The following is a 23,351-nucleotide window of genomic DNA, read 5'->3' as shown; positions in this document are numbered from 1 at the left end:
GGGGCTGACCATCCAAAGACCCCTCAGACAAAAGAGGGTGGGTGGTAAGGAGGTTCATCGAGAACACCAACTGGTTCCTTCATTGAACCATTCAATAAATATTTATTGAGGATCTACTAAGTTCCAGGTACAGGGATCAGATGGTGACTAAAAAAGATGATGCCCGCCCTTAAAGATAGTCCAGGCCAGGGCGGGAAGGTGGGGGCATTGAAGCCCAGAGTCAGAGAGGGTATGGGCGCACCTGCTGAAGAGAAGCAGTGTGGGGGCAGAGGCCAGGCGGACCTCTCCCCCGGAGCTGAGAACAGAGAAGTCTTCATCTTCCCAGAATCACTGGGAATACACGGCACATCTGGAAATGCAAGTTGCCGATCCAGCTGTGGCCTCCAAACCCCGGCTGTGTCCCTGCTCTCAAGCTCTCACATACTGGAGGTTGGTGCCCAGGAACAGGAAGTCCTAGGAGAGACAAGACAGGACAGCTTGTCAAAAGCATCCCCTATGCCAAAAAAATGCATCTCCAATATAAAGGGAGGCCCACGTTGGTGGGAGCATGAGCTCTGCCAGAAACCAGGTCAATGCATAAATCTTGAATGCGCCTCCATCCCCAAGGTCTCCATAAAGCACAGCTTTTTCCAGCCACCTTCTCAAAGGTGGCAATTTATCTGTCATTTCCCAAGCTACTGCTGCTTCCTGGCAGGCCCCATAAATGTCCTTTGTGTCACCTAAATTTTCTCTCCTTCGCGAATAACACAAAATTGTGCGCCACTGAGGTTTACTCTCCTACCTCCTTGGAAGTTTCCATCACCCGAAGGGGCGGAAACTCTGAACTGGAGGCAAAGTCCAATTCTCTCCCACAGTGATCCAGCCCTTGCCTTTGGGCATCAAACAAATGACCTCAAAAGTCTGCTGAACATGAGAGTATATAATAAATCTTCTGATGATTTCCCATGTGCCCAGCTGAGGCCAGCTGCATGAATTGTCAGGTCTTACTTCAAATAACCAGCTATCTGACTGCTTGTAAACTCTCAGCAGTAGGATGTTGAGCATCCCTGGGTCCAAAAGGACGTTGGATATTAGTCTTTCAAACACAGCAGTCGGTCATTGTGTCCATGTCCCTGACCATGCTGCTGCCCTTCCCTGTCTTTTTTTTTTTTTTTAAAGATTTTACTTATTTATTTGAGAGAGAGCACGAGCAGGGGGAGGGGCAGAGGGAGAGGCAGAGGGAGAAGCAGACGCCCCTGCTGAGCAGGGAGTCCGATGTGGGGCTCGATCCCAGAACCGATCAGGAGCTGAACCGAAGCAGGTGCTTAACTGACTGAGCCATCCAGGCGCCCCGGCCCTTCCCTGTTTTTAGTGACTGTTATTTGCTGGATGTTGACGATGTACCAGACACAATGCATCATCTCCTTTACTGCTCATGGGGCTACCGACCCAGTCATCCCACCTTACAGATTCTATTCTAGAAAGATAACCTGAACCGTGGGCACAGACTGACCAGAAAATACTTGGTCAGAATAGTGGAGAGAAGAGTGAAGAATCAGATATATTCTTTGGTGTGGAAATAGTTCAGTAAATGATGTCTCTGATGGATAGAACTGTCGGTTCTGTTAATGGTTCTATGAACCTTCGGTTAAGCGTCTGCCTTCAGCTCAGGTCATGATCCCAGAGTCCTGGAATCAAGACCCCCACTGGGCTCCCTGTTCAGCGGGGAGCCTGCTTCTCCCTCTGCCTGCCCCTCCCCTTGCTTGTGCTCTCTCTTTCTGACAAATAAATAAATAAATAAAATCTTTAAAAAGAAAAAGAATTTAGAAGAAATTTTCAAAACTTACAACTGGCTCTCAGAACCTGCACTGTTGCCATGGCAATGTTTTCAAACTGAGCTGGTCTTGAGATTCCCCCAGGTCACCCACAGGAGGGGTGCCACTTCTGAAGGACACGTGGGTGGTGGCATGGTGTCTAGTCATGCCTGGGGTCTCCCTCCCCCTTCTGAGCTGCGGGGCCGGGCTGGGTCCTGCCCACTGAGCTATGGCTCTGAACCTGGAAAACTAACCACCCCCCCAAATCCTCAAAAGCCCACCGGAACCCACTGACCTTGTGGATCTCGAGAACAGGGTCATAGAGCCGAATATCCTTGAGCAGAGGAAGGGGGAAGCCTTCTGCCAACTTCTCTGGAGGTTGAGGCATAACATGGAGAGAGATTTGTTAATAAATAACAACTATAAATAAAGTAATAGAAAAAAATAAGTTTCTCTCTGCCAACTCTATACACAGTTTATTCCCATTTAATGATCACCAAAGATTACGAGGTAGATAAGACTATTATTTCCATTTTACCGATACGGAAATCGAGGCACTGAGTGGCCAAGTAACTTGTCCTAGGTCACACAGCCAGAACTGGGATATCAACCCCGGCAGGCTGCTCCAGGAGCCTGGGTTCCCAGCCCTGGTGCTATATGGGAAGAGTAGCAGGTATGGGGCAGCAGACGCTCATGGTAAGAAGCTAGTGGGCACCTGCTCTCTGCCCTCCACCCCCGTCCTGCTTTCTGTTGCAGCCAAATGAAGCAGGGCTTTGTGGAAACAGTGTTTAGGGCTTTATGCTTTATTTTCTGACTAGGGAGTTGGCAATTGACTGGGGAATGTGGATTCAGAGACGGGCTGCCCTGTGCCCTCTGTATTAGCTTGGTCCTCAGTCTTTTACCTGCCATTTCAGGGTGTAGGGGGCACACTTCTGCAAGTCCCTCCTTCTCTCTTAGAAGGGGGCTTCCTGTGTTCCAAAGAGTCCCTCAGTCCCTAACCCTCACTAGAGCCCCGGAGGGAGAGGAGACCACCTTCAAAACGCCCATCTCATAGGCCGCTGAAGCCCAAAGAGGAGCAATGATTAACCCAAGATCACTCAACCTGCAGGAGAGCCCTGTTTCCCAGCTCCAAGTCCAGTTCCTTTTCCCTCAAAGAGCACTGTCTTCCTTGACATGGAAAAATCCCTAGCAACTCTCACCGTTGACCTTGGGGTAGAGGGTGTTGAGAATGTAGTAGTTGAGTAGCGCCTCCAACAGCTCCACCTGGTGGAGAACAGGAGAGATACACCGTGACCACACGTGCCATTTTGCCCACCAAAGAACTTCCACATGGCCACCCTGGGGTGGGGGTAGTTCTGTATGTGCCGACATGGCAAACAAGACTGAAAAAAGCAAATTTCAGATAGATGCCTACATCATGCTACTGTTTTATAATATAAAACTATTTTTTAAATTTTATTTATTTATTTATTTATTTTTTAAAGATTTTATTTATTTATTTGAGACAGAGAGAATGAGAGAGAGAGAGCACATGAGGGGGGGAGGGTCAGAGGGAGAAGCAGGCTCCCTGCCGAGCAGGGAGCCCGATGCGGGACTCGATCCAGGGACTCCAGTATCATGACCTGAGCTGAAGGCAGTTGCTTAACCAACTGAGCCACCCAGGCGCCCCTAATATAAAACTATTTTGAGATACACATTTATTTGTGTGCAAAGGGATAGAAACACTTGGAAGATTATACACCCAACTGTCTTTCCTCTAGGAGAACATCAAGGTTTGGCTTAGCTTTACCTTTAATTTTTTTTTTTTTACAGTTTAATTTTTTTTTCACAGAATATTTTCCTGAATTACTTGTGTAATAATTTAAAAAAAAATTCAAAACAAAAATTATGAAATACAACTTTTAACGCTCATCATATAGCTGGTATAGGGCTCAGAGCATTACATATACATCTGATTCAATTTTTACAATAACCCTTTGAAGTTGCTATCACTGCCCCCATTTCACAGACCAGAAAACTGAGGCCCACAGAATGAAAGTGACATTTAGAAACGGGGCAGCAGGGGCAGAATTTGAACCCAGATTTATCTGATTCTATAGTTCTTGCTTTCTGCATTCCATGTTCTGAACACCTGATACGATGACTTTTTGTGAATCTTTACATACGGATGTTTTACCTCATAGGACATTTTTACATGCCATGCACAGATGCAATATTAGTGTGTCATTATTCACTTCCTCCTTCATTCCCTGGAAGGGGTCATCCTTTGGGGTCCCTGTGGGCTGCATCTCTCCCTACAGTTTATATGGTTGTTCCTACTTCGTAAATCTGTAAGGGAGGGTCTGTGCAGCGAAGGGCAAAGGGAGGCTGGCCAGAGGGGTCAGTGTGGGCAGGATGGTGAAAAGGAAGACAATTATTGCAGGTTAAGGTCTATCCATCTCCTCCTTGGCCTGTGAAGAGGAGCTGCCTTCACCCTGCCTTCCCTCTTGTCAGAAATCTCTCCCTGGTGTATGTGCTATGGTGAGCGCTGTGAATTGTGTAAGACTGATGAATCACAGACTGGTACCTCTGAAACAAATAATACATTATATGTTAAAAAAAAAAAAAGATAGTAGGAAGGGAAAAATGAAGGGGGGGAAATCGGAGGGGGAGACGAACCATGAGAGACTATGGACTCTGAGAAACAAACTGAGGGTTCTAGAGGGGAGGGGGGTGGGAGGATGGGTTAGCCTGGTGATGGGTATTAAAGAGGGCACGTTCTGCATGGAGCACTGGGTGTTATATGCAAATAATGAATCATGGAACACTACATCAAAAACTAATGATGTAATGTATGGTGATTAACATAACATAATAAAATTTTTAAAATGTAAAAAAAAAAAAATCTCTCCCTGATCACATCAGCCCACATTGATTTTCCCACTGTCTTTCTTACTTCAATATGGGGCCATCCATTTTGCCAGTTGTTCCTCCTTGTGGAAATCACCTCTTGGTTCAGCCTGCCCAGCAATTAATTCCTCTTGTTTTAATAACAGAGTCCCTATTTTCCCCTGGAGAACCCTCCTTTCCAATCTCAGTCCATATGGTTTCAGACTAGACGTCCTGGCTCCAGAAGTGTAGATGAAACCCATGTTTGGTCAATTGGCCTTCTCCAATTTTTAACCACAGTGATTGGCTAAAGAATGGACACATGACTCAGATTCACCTAAAGAGAGCTAGCATCTGGATTTTTTTAAAAAATTAAACTACAAAATTTTGAGGTTTTCCATCAGTGGGAAAAACCTGTCTGAGGATGAAGCCAACACAGATGAAAGCAGAAGGGAGGGATGGGGAGAGATTCTTGATGCACTAATTTGAGCACCTAGATCCAGTTATGCCTGAAACCTCTTTTTTAATTTGTTTTTTAGTTTTATGACCCTATGAATTCCTCGTGTTGGCTTAAGACACTTTTAATTGGTTTTCTATTCTTGTAGTTAAAAGAATTCTGTCCAACAGACAATTTAATTATATCTTATCTTCTATTGGGATGTAACTTCCTTGGCCCTGTGTATCATGTCCTCGAGAACTTCTATACTTTTCTACAGCAGAGAGTAGCTCTTTTCATTTTTCTACTTTCTCCTATAGGTGCTATAGCATTGCTTAGTAAATATACTAAATTAGTTAATACCTTAATCACTTCATAAATAAAAACAATGATAACTTACATTGAACACTCCAACTTTAGACTCTTTCAGCTCCACTTGTATCCTATAATGAATCAGAGAAGATTCAGAGATGGGGGCATAATGCCCATGGCAAACCTAAGCAATGTAGGGGTCCCCAGAAAGGAAGTACTGGCTTGAGAAGACACAGAGCCAACGTAAGGATGGGACTGGAAAAGATGTTTAAGACCCAAAACCAGTGATACAACCTCATTGGGAAGACTCACAGAGCGGAGGTGGGTAGTGTATGTCAGAAAGTCAATATAGCTGATGTCGAAAATTTACAGATTAAGAAAAATCAGTATTAATAAATTCTTTAGAAATTTGGAAGTTATGGGGATTAGGTGGTAAGGAAGTTTGTGGAGGCAGGACTAGTGGGGGAAAAGATTTGGGCCAACTGAGGTAAAATTTAAGTTTCCTTCCCCAATGGCAGCCCCTAACATCGAGAAGAAGATCTACTCACATCCCTACCCCCAGCTACAGAAAATCAGCTACAGTGTCCAGATGGAAGGAACCCAGTTTAATGCCTCCATGTGGGCAGGAGGCTGACTTACTTTCCTGGTTTCAGGAACCCAGTGATCTTGCTGGTGTTGAAGGTCAACATGGCGGACATATTAGTAGCCTGGAAATTCCAGTAGAAGAAAACTGGTTTAGATGAGAAAGGCTGTCACGTACAGGAATGATAACTATTAGGACCAGCTGTTTCCTTTAAACAAACAACTCAGTTAGTTAAAGCAGGAACTTGTTCACTAGACTGTGGACTCCCAGAAGGCTCATCATAGGTACTCAATACATGTTTGAACTTGGACTTGAACACTTTTTACCTTAAGTTTCTGACTATGATAGTGATTGAACTTTGAATAGACAGACTACCAAGAGGTGTAGAGTGCCTATCTCTGGAGATCTCTAAAGGCATCATTTCTAGCTATCTCAGGGCTAAGAGTCAGTCCTAGGGGTGATAATAATAAAAATAATATTAATAATATTTTGTTTTAATTTACAATATATTAATAACAACAAATTCGACAACAATAACAACAAAATCAAATTGCAGATATAGCATCTAGGAGCAATTACCCTTCCAGAAATTTGTCTTGTTGAGTTGCAACCCTGAAACATCCAGTGAGCAGGAACCCCAAAGGACTCAGAATCCCTTTGCTCTTAGGGTTTATTGAGAGAGACCCCTCTCAATATTTAACTCAGAGGGACTTTAATATAGGGAACTGGTTACACAAGTGATGGAATTGCCAAGAAGCCAAAGAGAGCTAGAGGGGCAACTTAGAGACTAGCAGAGGTAGGACGCTGCTTCCACCCCAGGACTGGAAGAACAGAAGTAGGGACTAGGGTTATGGGAACCACCATGGAAGAGACACACTCACTGCCTGAGCCTCTGTCCAGGACAAAGACAGAGGAAGAAATATTCGGCTTCTTTCTTCCTCCCGCCCTCTAGTCTCTTGACAGTGTTTTCCATTGGCTGACTTGGTTAGAAGTCAAAGTCCAGGGGAGCCTGGGAAGTGTAGTCTTCATGGGTCAGATACAGCTGCAGAGCAAACAAGTCAAAGACCCTGATGCCTTCCTCCCAACAATAGCCCCGTCTTGCTTAGTGGGAGATACATACATTAAGCAAAAAAACCTGCAAACAGCTACATAGGTATCTTTATAATAAATGCTATGCCGAAAAACAATAGGGTGCTTTAAGAAAAAAAAAATGACAGGGGGCCTAAGGTGGTAAGAGGCAATCAAAAAAGTCCTCCTTGAGGAAGTGATATTGAAGTTGAGATCTGAAGGAAAGGGGGAGAGCATGCAGAAAAACGGAATAGCATTTGCAAAGGCTTTGAGCCTTACCACACCAAGCTGGAAGACAGGCTCCTTGGCAGAGCTGGGCAGGAGCACAAAGGCTTCAATCTCCATCAGGGGAGTCAAGGACAGATTCCCAGGGCTGAAGTTCAGGAATGGGGCAGAGGCCATTGCTCCCTGGAGCTCCAAGTTCATGTTGGGGTATAGTCTGGCTAACTGGGGGCAGAATGAGGATATTATGTCACGAGAAGGAAATATGCAGGTTTGCCAGGGGGATCCCGAGGGAGTCAGAGAAAGCCGAGAATGCTTTTTGATTGATGTTATTTTCACAAAATGCTCTGTTCCTTTTCCTCTTAATGGTGCACCTGGAGATCTTATCTTGCCCTGTCAGACATCTGGAGTCTGTATATGTACTTCACGGCTGCATTGGGTTCCATCGGGCACGGGTACTGTAACTGATCTAGCCACAGTGAGCATCAGGTGGTCTCCAAGGTTTTGCCCTTATAATGATCATCCCTGTGAATACCCTTGGCTGTTGGGGGGAGGGGTACGTTCCTAGAAGTGGAATTGCTGAGTCAAAGGGCAGGATGAGTATTGTCAAGCCTTGGATGTTCGACATGACCGCCTGTCTGAGCTGCGCCTTGGAGGGGACTGGGGAGGTGGGGGAGAGGACAGTGGATTTCTGTGGGATTGAATGAGGAGCTTAGCCCTGTGATGACAGAGTTGCTGTAGCAACTGCTGGAAACAACCCCAGGTCCTTCCTGGGAGACTGGTTAAACCAGCTATGGTGAGTCCATATGATGGCAGGCTGGATGCCCATGAGAACATGAGTGAGGAAGCTCCTTCTCTACCTCTGCAGAATGGTCTCCCGGAACAGTGAGGCAAAAAAAGTAAGGTACAAAATGGTGTGTATGATATGTCCCCATTTGTGTACAAAAATGGAAAAGATTCACAACATTTGTTGGCATATACATAGAATATTCCCAGAAGGAGGTAGGCTCTGGATGGGAACTGGGTGCTTAGGGGCCAGGAGTGGATGGGAAATTTTCCACTCTAGAACCTTTTATGTCTTTTGGATGTTGAACCATGAGAATTTATTATCTGGTCAAAACATAATTTTTAAAGCACCAAGAACAGTGCCTGGTCCCTAGTGTGCCCTCTGTAATTGTCTGATGTTATTAACTAAGGTGTATTTGAGGGGACATGTTGGCGCTCCTTGGGATTTTCAGATATCGTCGGCAAAAGACTGGGCAACCCAGGGTCCCAGAGACACAGGGCTCAGGCCTCTGTTGTTGGGCTTTGGAGAGAAGGGGCCCCGAAGCCAGCAGAATGAAGGCCCTGCCCTCCCTGGGGGTCTCACTGCCGGCCTTCTGACTCTTAGTTAAGCCGAGAGTAGCTCTGTGGTTTTAAAGGGAAACTCCTGGAGGCTAGTGGGCTTGGCCTGCTCCTGCCAAGGTCTGAGAGAAGGCTTACCCTGGGGACGAAGGGGCGGAAGGACTTGGTGGTCAGCCGGATGTTAGAGCCAGGGGGAACCTGCAGCAAAGAGACACAAAGTTTTAGGGTGCTCCCGCAGGAACTGAAGGTCTGAGAAAGATGGGGAGGTGGAGGGGGGAAATGTTCAAGACTGCAGCTTCTTTGACTACCTGGGTTGCCATAGCAATAGTGAGATGCCTGCCCAGCACTCACCACAAGCACCAGTTGCCAGGGTCCCGGCTGCTCTCCTTGGCACATAGGTGACACGTGGGACACACTCAGAGGGTCCGTGAGGGTGAGATTTGTAGACATAAGGACCTAGGTATGGTTCCTGGCTTTGTTCCCGTGTGGTCACAGGCCAGTCCCTTCACCTCTCTGAGCCTATCAGGTCATCATGAGGGGTAAATGGGGTGGGGTAAACACAGCGCCTACACAGGGCCCAGCGCATAGCTGTTATAAAACACAGCTATTCTGACCAATCCACTAAAAGAAAGGACAGCACCACAGGTGGGGTGCCTTACTCAAACATGATAATAGAAGCAAAAGGCCTGTGCAAGGGTGAGAAATCACCCAAAAGACCACAAGCCACCCCACCCACCCACTTGACGGGCCCCCATCTATTATCAGAGCGAGCTGGACCATCCAAGTGGGGCTGTGCTGTGTTTCCCTCATCATCCTGACATTGTTCACGAGGCCTCAGCTTGACAAAAAGCTACAAGAAATAATCTTCTGAAACCCAGAAATTTTAAAGAAACTTGAGAATTATTAAAGATGCAATCCACTATAAAATTTAATATTCCTTATACAAAGCCCCATTTGAAACACTTGTCTCAGAGGTAAGTCCTAGGAAGACCTTGTCTCTCCTTTCACCACGAATCACTAAATCATGGACCTTTTCTACTTTGGCTACAAGGAAGCTCTCAAGTAGAATTTTTTATTTAAAAAAAAAAATCAACTTATGGGCATGGTGTTGTAACTGTGCTTTACTTTTAACTTGGTCTTAATTTCCTATTCAATATAACTTTATGCATTTATTAGTGTATCTATTATCCTGCCTCATTTACTAAATTTTTTAAAGTTTTTTTTTTTTTTTAAACCTCTACAAACCAAGCAGGAGAGAAAATATGAATTAGAACAACAGGTCTAGATGGGGGCAAAAGTAAAATCCAGACAGGGAAGTCATAATCTTTCACAGTTCTAAGGGAGAAAGGATTTTGACTCGAGCTTCCTGGCAGCCAGGGTGAAAAGGGAAATTGTGCTAATTTATGTATTTCCTTGTCTGAATCTTTCTTCTCAGTAACTTCCTATTTCATTGATGTAAACGAGGTGGGAAGGAAAGAAGGAAGAAGGACAGGTTACCCTGTCATTTGTGAGTGCTATTCTGCCACCATCCTCACCATGTCATCTGTGATGGAGAAATTCAGGAATCCTGCCTCATGATAAACCATGCTGGCTGTGTTGAAGACATAATCAGAGATGGCAAAGTAGACCATTCGGCTGTATTGCTCAGGAAGGCTCATGACAGGAGCAAGGAAGCTGACTGGGGAATAGTGATCACGGTTAAAAATTTCACCCTGGAGAGAGAAATAGGATGCATTTGAACTTTTCAAAGTCTACCCCAGCACTGGACATCTGAGCTAGGCAGTTGTTTATATATGAGGTGGGGGCACTGGCAAGTCACTGTCTGAAACTACCATTAAAGGTATTTTCCTTTGGGTCAAAGTGTTGTGTGTCCAGAATCTGTAAATGAAAAGCTCCCCAACTTTGGCATTTTAACCCATAGTACCCTCTGCACCGCCTAGCCCAGTTCTGATTGACCTCACTTGCATGGTGGTCAAGAGGAAGGAGGGGATGAGGGTGAGTTTCAAGGCTGAAGGCTTGTAAGACAACTGTTGGAGCCCTGATCCCCACCACTCCATATTGTCCTGCCCTCAACACAGCTGGAACCCCTGGGGAGATGAGGACAGACCTGAAGCCAGAAAGATGGGAGGCCCCAAGTAAGGGCTGGCCATGAGGGTATGCTACGCTGGGGCCGAGCCTACCCACACCCCTGCTCTAGGACTCTCACCTTAAACATCACATCCAGCATTTGGGCTGTTGCCCGAGGGGGTTCCATTAAACTGTAATCAATACCAGCGAAACTGTCGATCTCTGTTTTGACTGTGAACCAGGAGAGGGGCAGGATTAGGAGCCAGGTGATGGGCGCTCTGACTGATCCACATGCTTGTCACATTCTTCAAGGCCCCCTGCCCCTCTGCCTCAAGACCTTCTACCCAGCCCAGCCCCGGAGCAAAGAGCTGCTCCTCCAAGAAAGAGAGGACATGGTTCTATTGTCCCACTGGTGGGTTAGCCATGAAGGGGGTGGTATGCTCCTCCTGGAGCCTGAGTGGGTTCCAGGGTCTCTCTCTCTCTCTCTCTCTCTCTCTCTCTCTCACACACACACACACACACACACATCTGAGGGCAGGAGGAGCCCAGTTCTCACAGCCCCTCCACACCTGGAGCTTCATGCCAAAGAAGCCATAGAATGGGGAGAATTCTCCAATCAAGCGAATTGTTCCCCAGTTTCCAACTGAGGCCTTGATCTTCAGGGAAACTGGCCTCCTATCAACACAGACCAAATAACCAGGAAGGTCAGGCCATGTCCAGAGGGCCCAGAAACTGCCCTCCAAAGCCGTAGGGGAATGGAAGTCCTGTGTCCCATGCACTAGGTTGTCTGTGGCTGCCTGAGCCTCCCCTGAAAGACAGCTGCCAACAAGTGAGGGTAAGGCCCGGGGGCCAGGGCCTCACAGAATACCTCAGACACATCCATAGGATGGAACACTACACAGCTACTAAAACCAAGTCTGTGGCAATCATTTTGGAACACTGGAAGGATCCGATAATGCAGAACCTATGTCTGCTAGATGAGCCTGCATTCGCTTTCCTAGGTATATACCCAAAGACATGTGTCCATATGTACTAGAATATTCATAGCAGCACCACCCATAATGGCCCCAAAGTGAAACTCCCCAAATGGGTTTCAACAGCAGAATGGATAAACAAAGGGAGGGACACCCACACCGAGGAGCGGCACCCAGCAAGGAGAATGAATGAACTCTCTCTGCACAGCAGTATGGATCAACTTCATCTTTTAAAGTTGAGCAAAGAAAACCTTCTGCTCTTGATAGAGGACTCAAAATACTACGTGGTGCCATTCGCGTACAAAGTGCAAAACTAATCTTTGCTGGGAGAAGTTGGGATAGTGGTTTTCCTTCAGTGGGGGGCAGGGGCAGGAGCTGGGAAGGGTTCTGAAAACCCCATCATGTTCTGTTTCCTGCGCTGGGAGCGGGGACGTGCCTGTGCTCAGTTTGGCAAAATTCTTTAAGCTGTTCACTTATGACTTGAACACTTTTCTCTCTCTATAAACCTCCACAAAAAGTTTTTTTTTTTTTTTTAAGATTTATTTATTGAGAAAGAGAATGAGCAGGGAGAATGGCAGAGGGAGAGGGAGAAGCAGACCCCTCGCTGAGCAGGGAGTCTGATACGGGGCTTGATCCCACGACCCTGGGATCGTGACCTGAGCTGAAGGCAGACGCTTAACCGACTGGGTCACCCAGGTGCCCCAAAAAGTTTTTTAAAAATGAGATAAATTTATGTGCGCTAATATAGAAAGATATCCAAGGTATGTAAGTTACAAAAGAAACAATGTCTACTATGTGTAGACTGATATATGTTCATAACTTGGCACATACACATGTATTCATGAATGAAAGGAATATATAATGAATGCATGTTTGAATGATCATGTATATTTATATTTTTATATACAAAAGAAAATATCTGAGGGGTGACACCCCAAACAGAGGTTACCTCTTGGAAGAAAATTTGGGGAGGAAGGGATACTTAAAAATAATTACCTTTGGGGCACCTGGGTGGCTTAGTCGGTTAAGCATCTGCCTTCAGCTCAGGTCATGATCCCAGGGTCCTGGGATCGAGCCCCACATCAGGCTCCCTGCTCAGTGGGGAGTCTGTTTCTCCCTCTGCCTCTCTCTCTGTGCTCTCTCTCTCTCAAATAAATAAAATCTTTAAAAATAAAAAATACAAAAAATTTAAAAAATTATTATTTTCTATACTTCTGTCCCATTTAATGTTTTATAAGACATGCTTATGTGCTTATATAAATTAATAGAGTATCCCGGGGATGGGTGGAGTAGCCTACCTGGCAGAGTTTGGAGATAAGGCTGTAGGTCTGAGGTCACCGAATTCTGGAGCATTTTGCAAATCTGAAAAACACAGGAGGAGAAAGCCTGAGCGGGTCCCCCCAGCTTTGGTCTGCCACTGTGTTAATTGCTGTAGTCATCGTCGTTCATATATTAGCCCATTGATTGAGTCCACAAAAATGTATCAGTGCTCATCACGTGCCATGTGCCAGGAAACAGAAATGATCAAAAACATGCAGGTCCCCATGTGGACCTCAATGGGGCCCATCCGGACCTTTCCAAGTTTTTCCTGGAGCTGGACATCTGAGCTAGGTAGTCAGCTACCCAGCTGGGTAGGGTACCTTGGCTGGAGGCACTGCCTGAAATTCCAGCCTGAAAGATACTTTCCTTTGGGAGGTGCTGGCCCCCCCCAGAATTTAGAATTGAACAGCAGAACTAGACGGTCAGTAGAAATACGTAAGTGTGTACTTAGTAGATACTTCTCAAATATCATCACTTCACAGGTTGGCTGGATGGATCCGTATTCCACGTTTCCCCACACACTTCGTGGTGGCCACTTGAGTGCCTTGCTTCTCAAGATGAGGGAATGCGTGTTCCCAAATCTGGTGGCTATATTTGCTCTCATAATCGCTTGGAATATTTATTGTGTAAACCAATGAAATATGACTGAGAAAACCTAAGTACTTGGGAAAGGTGAGCTGCTTAGAGAAATTTCTTGGTGTGCACAAGAAAAGGCTTAGGAGGAAAAAAATCATAAAAATCTAGAAGGATTCGGCACTGGGATTGCTTTGCAAATGTCTTTGAATTCTCATTGTGGTTAAAGAAATCTGAGCTGGAATTTGTAGCAAATCAATGTTTTATGCGCGAAAGACAAAGTCCAATGTCAATCAGGAGACTATTTTGAAAGAACAGTTCTGGGCCCTGTGTCACAATATGACAAATGGATTTATATTTACTTTATCTTAAAACATTTGCAGTTACATGTAAATATTTTCTTTGTTCGTGCATGTGTGTGTGTGTCCCCACGGTACAAGTTGTTTTGATTAAGCGGCCACCACCTTCTGCTCAGACGGATCCACGTATATAAGGAAGGAGAGGTATATGGGGGCTGGGGGCTCCATGAGCATGGGAGGTGGCATTTTAAGGGCAGGTAAAAGGGTGAGCAGACATGAATCAGGCATGGGGATGTGGGGAAGCTCTATGCTGGGGGTTGGGCAGGCAAGAGGTGAAATCTTAACCTCCCTTTGCAGACAGCTTAGTTTTGGCAAAGGAGTTTGGTCTCAGGTTGTTGCCAAAAAGCAAAGAATGGAGTGGTGAGGGACAGTCACAGTTGATTTCACGGGAACCAGGAAACTGCTGGCCTCAACTAGAGACTGTTCTCTTATTGATTTTCCTTCAGACAAGGGCCCATCAGATCTTCCTAAAGGCACCCCCCCCCGGATGCCCCACCCCTGAGGGGACTTGCCTGATGGGGGAGGGAAGGCCTTCGGCCCTCAGTCCCAGACTCATCACAGGACCTCCTAGAGAGGCAGGTTAAGGGTGTTGTAGGTGAGTTAAAAAACCTGGGTTCAAATCCTGTCCAGTCCCCCACTGGCTGTGTGACCTTTGCAGAATCTCTCCCTGCTTTTGAGTCCTCACCCACAGGATACAGTGACAAGGCCAAGTGCTTCCCAGGGAGTTTTGGAGGGTGAGGGGGCTGAGACAGTGAGTCTATATGGCCCAGAGAGCAAACATGCAGGAAGTGGTTATTCTTAGCCCTGTTGGTCAGATACCATCAGTGGGGAATTTGAAAGATCCTGTACCAGGCTCTTCGTTTTCCTAGAAGAAGGAAATTTCTGAAGACCCATAAGGATCAGGGATCAAGTGAGATCTCCATCTTTCCCAAGACACCCAGCCCCTAGAAGGCCTTTGGTATAAGCTGCTCCATATTCTAGGAAGTTCAAATGCTGACTCAGCTCCTCACCAGCAAGGTAATGCACACCGCTGAAGATAACTATGTCCTACTAAGAAAAGCATGGCAACATGGAAATGAGGTGCTCAAGAAGGAGGCTGGCATATTTCCCAGGCTCACCTAGACCCCAGGACCCCAGAACAAGAAAAGGAACAGAATGCAGTCTGCCACTCCCCATCTCCAGGGTCTGTCTGCTATTCCCACCTCAACCACCAGGGGCACAAGACCAGCCGTGGGCCTCAGTGGAGAGTGTGTGTGTGTGTGTGTGTGTGTGTGTGCGTGTGTTGTGTGTTCCTCTTTCCTCCTTAATGACCTTCTCCCTTCCGAAGCACAGTCTTTGCTACAGACACAGCTCCCGGTCCATGATACCTCAGAAATGGGATTTTTGGGGTGAAGTATTTGTTAACATGAAACCTCTTTGTTTTGTCAGAGATTTCAAAATTTGGGAGATTTCACATTTTTTTAATGGGAAAAAATGACACTCTGTGCTGCCGTCCCCTCCAGGGCATGTGCTTATGAGCACAGCCAGGTAGGAACCAGGGCTCCAATCTGGTTCTCACATTTCCCAACTGTCCTGTTTGGCGTCTGCAGGCACCTAAGTGCTGATTTCCTTTTTGGCCTTGTGGAGTGCAGGGCATTAGGGGGCGGGGGCCAGTGAGCAAGGTCAAGGAGAGGGAGGGGCAGGAGTCTCTGTTCGCTCCCGCTGTTTTACCATTGGCTGAACATCGAACATTCTCTGCCTCACTAAACACACTTGGAGTCCAGGGACCTACATTTTGCCCCAGCTTGGCCACGCTCCATGACCTTGGGCAAATGATTTGTCCTCTCTGGGCCTTGGGCCTAAATATGTCTGGGCCAGTCAGCCTGGCCATCCAGGGCCAGAGGCCAGTGAAGGTGTCCACCTAGCCCTTGAGTGACACAGCAGATGCCAGAAGCTTGGACATTCCTACCTTGCTCTCCAATACTCTGCGGAACTTGGACTCAATCTGGTTGTGGAAGAGATTCAACAGCCACCTAGGGAGAGAACAGTGGACGGTCAGCTGTGTACCACTGAATGCAGGGACAGTGAGGCAGCAGAGAAAGCCTGGCCCTGGCCTCTGACCAGGCTGGTCCACAAGGGAGCCCTCCTCACCCCATCCTGGGACCCTGCTGTGTCTCAGAATCCTGGAAAGGATGAAAATGCAGAGTCCCAGATCCCAGCACACTCGTTGATTCAGCGTGTCTGGCATCCCAGCCACCTGCTGCCCCTAATCAGATTCAGTAGATTTAGGGGAGAGGCTTGAGAATCCATATATTCTAATCAAGGAAACTGAGGCTCAAAAATATGTCCCCGAAGACTTGTACATTGTCCACACACTGTCCGGAGGCCAAAAGCCCTTGTGTTCCTCTAACAGATTTCATTCATCTGATGGTGGTCCCCACCAGTATTCCTGGCTCGAAGCTGCATCTGTTAATCTCAGCAGGGTCCCCCAAAGAATGACCTCCAAGTGCCTGTGATGTGCCCCTGCATTACACCTGGACATATATATTTATCAGAGGCCAGGCCTTGGGCTGGATGGGCCTCAGGCTGCACCCAGGGGTCAAGCGGGCCAGTGTTTCAGTGGTGACTTACCCCAAATCTCCCGATATGTCCACCTCCACATCTTGAATGTGGCTGCTGCAGCCGGGGGCAGTGACGGTGGGCCTCCCAGAGGGCTCCCTGCCCAAGACAAGGTTGACCGAAATGGTAATGCCCTTGACCTGCACATCAAAGGAGCCGTGTAGTTTCCTGGAGGAGATAAGAGAAGAATTCATCCATTCCTAGACTAAGATCAGCCACCATTTGTGGGTAAAATATGAAGCTCGATTCTTACCCCAAAGTAAGTGAAGCTGGAATAAAAATTTAATTGGGAAAGTTATTACAAAGTAAAGATTTATTACAAATAAGACCATAAAAGATCAGGAAGAAAGCCTGGGTCTAGTTATTTCTGGGAACGGGTGAGCAAAAGCCTTTCTCTGTAGGATTCAAGTCTCAGGAGGCTTAAAGGAAATGGTTGATAAACTTGACAGCATAGAAAATTAAAACTTCAGTGAACAAAAAAATGCCATATTCAAAGTTAAAAAAAAAAAAAAGAAAGAAAGAAAGACCCTGCATGGTGAGCCAGCCAAAGAGCTAATTTCCTTAATACACAAAGAACAAGCTCATACAAATTAATAAGAAAAGGACAAAACAACCCAAAAGAAAAAAATTAAAAAGAGGGATCAAAGATATCAAACAGGAAGTTCAACTGCAAATAAGCATATGAAACATTATTAAAAATGAAAATAACAATGATGCCAGTTTTCACCTGTCGGATGCAAGTTCTGAAGTTTGAGCAGGTATGGGTAAACAGAGGTCCCAGGGGCTGTAGTGGGAAGAGCACCTCTGGAATACAGACTGCTGGGATCCATCCTCACGCACATGTCTTCGATCTTGGAATTTTACTTCTAAGGCTTTACTCTGCAGCTCTTCCCGCCCAGATATATGAGTGGGGCAGCTCATGGAAGCAGCATGGGTCATAGCAAAAAGTGATGAACCACCTAAATGTCAGCTAGTAGGGACGGGTTCAGTAAGTCATGGGCATCTATGCCACGCAGGCTTTAAAACAAATGAGGGTAGGGGCGCCTGGGTGGCTCAGGCAGTTAAGCGTCTGACTCTTGGTTTCGGCTTCAGTCATGATCTCAGAGTCGTGAGGTCGAGCTCTGCATTGGGCTCTGTGCTGGGTGTGGAGCCCGCTTGGGATTCTCTCCCTCTCCCTCTCCCCCACCCTGCCCCTTTCAAAAAAAAAAATAAAAGAATAAGGGTGAATGTGGTCTATCTACACAATGAAGTATTACTCATCCATAAAAAGGAATAAAGGACTAATGCATGCTACCATGTGGATGAACCTCAAAAATCTTAGGATAAATGTAAGAAGTCAGACACAAAATGTCACTAATGAGGTTTCTTCTGTTCTTTTTTGTATTGAATCTTCAAATATGGTGTTTCGCGCTTATAGCAGATGTCAATTTGTACCAGCTATTTTTCGAGTACTCAGTGAAGACACATGGCTAGAAGTTACTGTATTGGACAATGCAGGTCTATGAAAAGAAGGGCCATATGCACCCCAATGTTCATAGCAGCAATGTCCGCAATAGCCAAACTGTGGAAAGAGCCGAGATGCCCTTCAACAGATGAATGGATAAAGAAGATGTGGTCCATGTATACAATGGAATATTACTCAACCATCAGAAAGGATGAATACCCAACTTTTACATCAACATGGATGGGACTGGAGGAGATTATGCTAAGTGAAATAAGTCAAACAGAGAAAGTCAATTATCATATGGTTTCACTTATTTGTGGAACATCAGGAATAGCATGGAGGACATGAGGAGAAGGAAAGGAAAAATGGAGGGGGGGAAATCGGAGGGAGAGATGAACCCGTGAGAGACTATGGACTCTGAGAAACAAACATGGTTTTAGAGGGGAGGAGAAAGGGGGGATTGGTTAGCCCGGTGATGGGTATTAAGGAGGGTACGTACCGCATGGAGCACTGGGTGTTACACGAAAACAATGGATCGTGGATCACCACATCAAAAATTAATGATGTATTGTAAGGTGAGTAACATAACATAATAAAATAAAAAAAAAATAAAGTATAAATATGGTCAGGTCACCCAGAAAAGACTGGTCAACCCTCCTGTTATGGGCTGAATTTTGTGCCCCCACCCAGATTCATCTGTTGAAGTCCTTAACCCTAGGACCTCTGAATGTGACTACATTTGAGGCAGAGCCTTTAAAGAATTGATGCCATTACAATGAGACAACTGGGGGGACACCTCGCTGGCTCAGTCAGTGGAGCATACTGCTCTTGCTCTCGGGGTTGTAGTATGAGCCCCACGTTGGGTGTACAGATTACTTAAATACATAAACTTAAAAAAAAATGAGGCCATCAGGGTGGGCCAGAATGCAATCTGACTGGTGCCCTTGTAAGAAGAGGACACGGAGAGACACTGGGGTGCATGCACACAGAGGGACGACAATGCAAGGTCACAGCGAGAGGGCCGTCATTTACAAGTCAAGAAGAGAGACCTAAGAAGAAACTAGGCCTGCTGACACCTTGATCTTGGACCTTGGATCTCCAGAAGTGTTGCTGAAACCACCTAGTCCGTGATATCTTAGCATGGCAGCTCAAGCAGACGACCCACCTTCCATCCAAGGACCCTGGAGGTCAAGAACAGTTCAAAGTGCTAGGGAGTTCGTGCCCCTGGGAGCCCCCCTTGACCAACGGCAAACAGGAAGAAGGGGTCATAATGGCTGAGTTGGGGTAGCTCAGAGGTGTGCTCTGCCTGTATGGTCTGCAGAGGTCCGCAGGAAGGCTGAGCTCCAGTCGGCAGCTCAGCTGACTTCCTTCCCTCCCTGCCTCCCTTTTCCACCCCCGTGGATGTTTCCTTAGATCATTTCCCGGATAAAGTACTTACGCTTGAATTCTTGTCTTAGGGTCTGCTGCTGGGGAAGGCAAACTAAAAAGACCCAGAATTCTCTCATTTAAGTCACCCACAACCCTATCAGGGAAGCATGAGAAGGGAAGAGACTCAACTAAGAGCCAGGCCTCCAACCCCTGTGGGCTCTTTCCATCCACCATGGGGCCTTTCCGATGAGCTAGGAACACCTTGGACCCAAGAAGGATGGGGCAAAGGCCAAGGCCAAGGGCCCAAGAGCCTGGGAGCAGAGTCCACTTACACGAATGCTTTGCGCACCTTCCACTCGCCCTGGACTCTGATGAAGGAGTCAGAGATGGTGAGACTCAGACCCTGGCCGGGCAGGGGCGTCAGAGCAGAACCACGCAGCTCACAGCTGTGGATGCTCAGGCTGAGGAGAGAGACACGGGGAGCACGGCGTCAGCCCCAGCTTGGCTCCAGCCTCAGCGGGGCTCTTGCTCCCGCCCCTGCCACGCCCCACTCCCACCCCGTGGGGACTTGGCTGGCAGAGCCGGCTCCAGGCAGGCATGGGCCCCCCCACTTCCTGAGCGCCTGAGGCGTGCTCTGTGCTGACCATGCGGCCATGCTAAGCGCGTTTCCTCCTTTATGTCACCTGCGCCTCTCAGAGGGGTCAGCGCTCTTCTTGTTCCCTGTTTACAGAGGGGGAAATAGAGATGCATTTGCCCAAAGTCACACCGTCGGGATCAGAGCCCATGAATGTCATGATCCTGGGTGGGATCTGGAGTAGGGCACATCGGCACACCCCTTTGGGTTTGCAGCTCCTTCTTAGAGCCATCCTCTCCCTCGAGAGATCCAGGTGGGGATTGGATTCAGGGAAGGCTGAGGCTGGCCCCAAGAAAAGGTACAAAGTGCTGGGAGAAGCAAACCAAGACGACACATATTGTGGGGCCGTCAGTGGGAAAACAGTGGTCAAGTTCCATTTGATATGCCCGGCACGTGGTAGGGCTCAATAAATGTTTGCTAATGGACTGAATTAAAGAAAGAATGAGTGGAGCTATCAATGGTAGTGGGCAGGCAGGGGGTGCTGAGCTGTGACTCGACTGCCCTCCTCCGTCGCCTGTTCCTCCACAAGTGTTTTACGCCTTTTTTTTGGCATCAGCCGTCCATGTCTAATGATCCTTTGAAGACTCAGCTCAAATGCCACCGCCTCTGGGAAGTTTTCCTTGACTCCCCTGGGTGGACAAACCTTAGCTCTAACAGTTGGGCTACTATATTTAAAGTTTAAGGTCTATCTTCCCTCCCGGACTACATGCCGAGGCCAGACCGAAGCCTGGATTTTCACAGTGTCATCCCCATTTTGCAGATAAGGAAACCGAGGCTCAGGTCACACAGCTAGTAGGTCTTCATTGATATTTGCTGGATGAATGAATAAATGGGGGAACCTAATTTCCTCCCAGGACTTCGCTCTGAATGCTGCGAGGAACTCCCCCATCGCTGCCCCAAGGAAGTCCTGGGGTTCTCCCTCCCCGCCCTGCAGAGCCCCACCCCTACCCCCAGCCACCTCAGGGCCCCAGCAGAAGGGAGCCTCACCTGTGGAACTCAAAGTGCCCTCGGCCAAAGGGCTTGATTTTGAAGTCCCCAGTGAAGTCAGGCAGCGTGATTCTGAGCAGTTCCTTCTGCAGAACCACCGACCCCTCCCTGGCTACTGTGGATAGGAAAAAAGCTGCAAGTCAGCCTGGCCTGCCTGCCTGCTTCCCCTCTAAACACTTCAGTGGCTTCCACCTGCTCTAGGGAGAAAGGCTGACTTCCTTATAAGCATTAAAGACAGTTCCAGACTATTGAGCCCCTGTTGCGTACCAAGGGACATGAGAAACAGGAGCATCACTGCATTTCACGTGGTGCTGTTATGTGGGTGCCCAATCTGTGGGTGAGGGAACAGTGCCTTTGTCAGCAGCCCCACAAGGGGAGGAGGGCTGTGTGCGTGGGTGGGTGCTCCTCTGTTCTGTCCTTCCCAGCGTCTAGCCTGTGCAGAAGACACTGTAGGGATTTGAGGGATAGAATCCTGGCGCCAGCATCTCTCTAGCAGGGTGACCTTGAGCAACACTTCAGCTTCACCTTCTCCATGGCAATGGCAACAGAACTTTCTTTTTTTTTTTTTTTAATTTTATCTATTTATTTGACAGAGAGAGACACAGCGAGAGAGGGAACACAAGCAGGGGGAGTGGGAGAGGGAGAAGCAGGCTTCCCGCTGAGCAGGGAGCCCGATGCGGGGCTCGATCCCAGGACCCTGGGATCATGACCTGAGCCGAAGGCAGATGCCCAACAACTGAGCCACCCAGGCGCCCCGGCAACAGAACTTTCTTTACTGGGCTGGCATGAATATTAAAGGAGATCACTGCAGAGCACAAAGCGGGTGAGGGGGGATGACATGCACTCCTAGCTTTGGTGCGTGGCCCACACCAGGCACTCAGGCCTGGAACAGCAAAGCGGGGTTTATGTTATTAAAAATATGGAAAGGACCAAAATATCCAACTCTAGCCAATTGGCTAAGTGAACATGGTACAATCAATCACACAGTGGAAAGGAACCAAAGGCAAATTTTGCCTGATTTAGGATTTCAATATAAACAGCTCTTACTAGCACTCGTTGTTTGTTCGGATATATGAGGGACCCAGGATTCTGCCCTCAAGGGGCGCATGTGTACACAGAAGACCAGGGGCCTCCTCTCTTTCCAACTGGCACTCCTCCCTCGAGAGAATGCCCATGCCAGTCCTGCCAGAATGCTATCGCTCGTCCCTCACCAAGTGCCACTCATCTTTTGTACCGCCCCGAACCTCCTCCAAGAAGCCTTCCCTGATTTCCTTTCCTCTGCTCCCAACAACCCTACCTGGGGAAATGTTATTACCCCATTTAACAGATTAGGCAGTTGAGGTTCCATGAATGTGAGGAGAGCCCTGGTTCAGTTATCGTGGGGAGTGCTGTATAGACGACTCAGCTCCCTACTCTCTGGATGGATGAATTCGGATGCTTTGTTTCAGCATCTTTTTCAAAAAGTCGTCCTATTTTTGTTCATTCTCTAAAACTGACATATACATAAAAGACATCACCAGATCACTTTTAAATGTTTCTGCGGCCACGTAGCCAGCCCTCAGAACCAGAGACGGCACAGTCCCAGCACCCCCACAGCCTCCCTCCTGCCCTCTCTGGGTCACAGCCTTCCTCTGGGGGTCACCACCATTCTGCCTTCTAGATTTAAGACATATGTTTTCAAACTCTATCAAGAACTTTCTGGTGGAATTGTCCCTGTCAGTGGGTAGTGGCTGGGTTCATAACACACCTCTCTTGTCTTCTGGCGGCTCCCCCTTCTCAGCTCACCTTCCCACTCTCCTGTGCTGTATCCTGGAGACTTTCTCCCAAATCAACGCTTGCTCCAAATCCTTCTCCCTGTCGGCTAGTAGGGGCCCCCACTCAGACAAGTAACATGCCCAAGTAGCTCCAGAGAAGTCTGGCGCCTGGCAGGTCGGCCAAGTCCAGCCAACAGCCACATCCTCTTACCATACTCTAGGCCCTTGTCGGTGATCCTGGCCACCAGGCCGGGGTTGGTACCCAGGGTGCCTGGAGTGGACGTGAGCAGTAGTCTCAGCAGTAAAGAGGGCAGGGCCTGAGCCATGGCCCTCATCCTGGATTCCCAGTGCAGTGGCCCTGGCAGGGCCCGCCCCCCTTAAGTAGCAAGGGGCCTGGGGCAGGGGTGGCTCCTGAGCGGGGGCGGTTCCTGGAATCGTGGCATCGGGAATGGGAGGCACAGAGACTGGAACTTGCTTGCGACATTGCTGGGGTCATGGGTCATGCTTAGAAGCCGGTTGCTGCTGCCCCTGGTCAGAGGGTGGGTTGGCCTGGCCCCAGGTGACAATCTGTGTCCACCCTTCCCACAAAAAGACCCCACATTCGTTTCTGGGAAGGCCCGGGGTTACAGACTGGGAGGCTCAGGGAG

General features: G+C 47.7%; 1 protein-coding gene across 1 annotated transcript; it reads right to left on the bottom strand.

The window, feature by feature from the left end:
• Positions 1-408: 408 nt before the first annotated feature.
• On the bottom strand, positions 409-23,039 carry LBP (lipopolysaccharide binding protein). Its single transcript, XM_045886255.2, has 15 exons — positions 22,916-23,039; positions 20,951-21,065; positions 19,662-19,790; positions 16,530-16,685; positions 15,868-15,931; positions 12,966-13,029; positions 10,833-10,924; positions 10,162-10,338; positions 8,765-8,824; positions 7,340-7,507; positions 6,049-6,116; positions 5,498-5,540; positions 2,993-3,056; positions 2,089-2,165; positions 409-453 (listed from the first exon to the last, which is right to left on the bottom strand). Exons 1-15 carry the CDS (start codon positions 23,037-23,039, stop codon positions 409-411), a joined length of 1,446 nt encoding a protein of 481 aa, XP_045742211.2.
• Between the last annotated feature and the right edge of the window lie 312 nt (positions 23,040-23,351).

This window comes from Mirounga angustirostris, unplaced genomic scaffold (genome assembly GCF_029215605.1).
Source record: "Mirounga angustirostris isolate CCGP_5_RB_7025 unplaced genomic scaffold, mMirAng1.0.hap1 SCAF_10, whole genome shotgun sequence".
Taxonomy (NCBI): Eukaryota; Metazoa; Chordata; class Mammalia; order Carnivora; family Phocidae; genus Mirounga; species Mirounga angustirostris.
This window is presented reverse-complemented; position numbering and strand designations above follow the sequence as displayed.

What these genes read in the sequence shown, in the direction of transcription:
- LBP (XM_045886255.2), bottom strand. Translation starts at nt 23,039, where the DNA reads ATGAGGGCCATGGCTCAGGCCCTGCCCTCTTTACTGCTGAGACTACTG. An exon ending in TTATCTCCAAACTCTGCCAG is followed by an intron (nt 10,925 to 12,965) that starts GTAGGCTACTCC and finishes CCTGGTTCACAG; the next exon opens with TCAAAACAGAGATCGACAGT. An exon ending in TCTCCATCACAGATGACATG is followed by an intron (nt 8,825 to 10,161) that starts GTGAGGATGGTG and finishes TCTTTGCTGCAG; the next exon opens with GTTCCCCCTGGCTCTAACAT.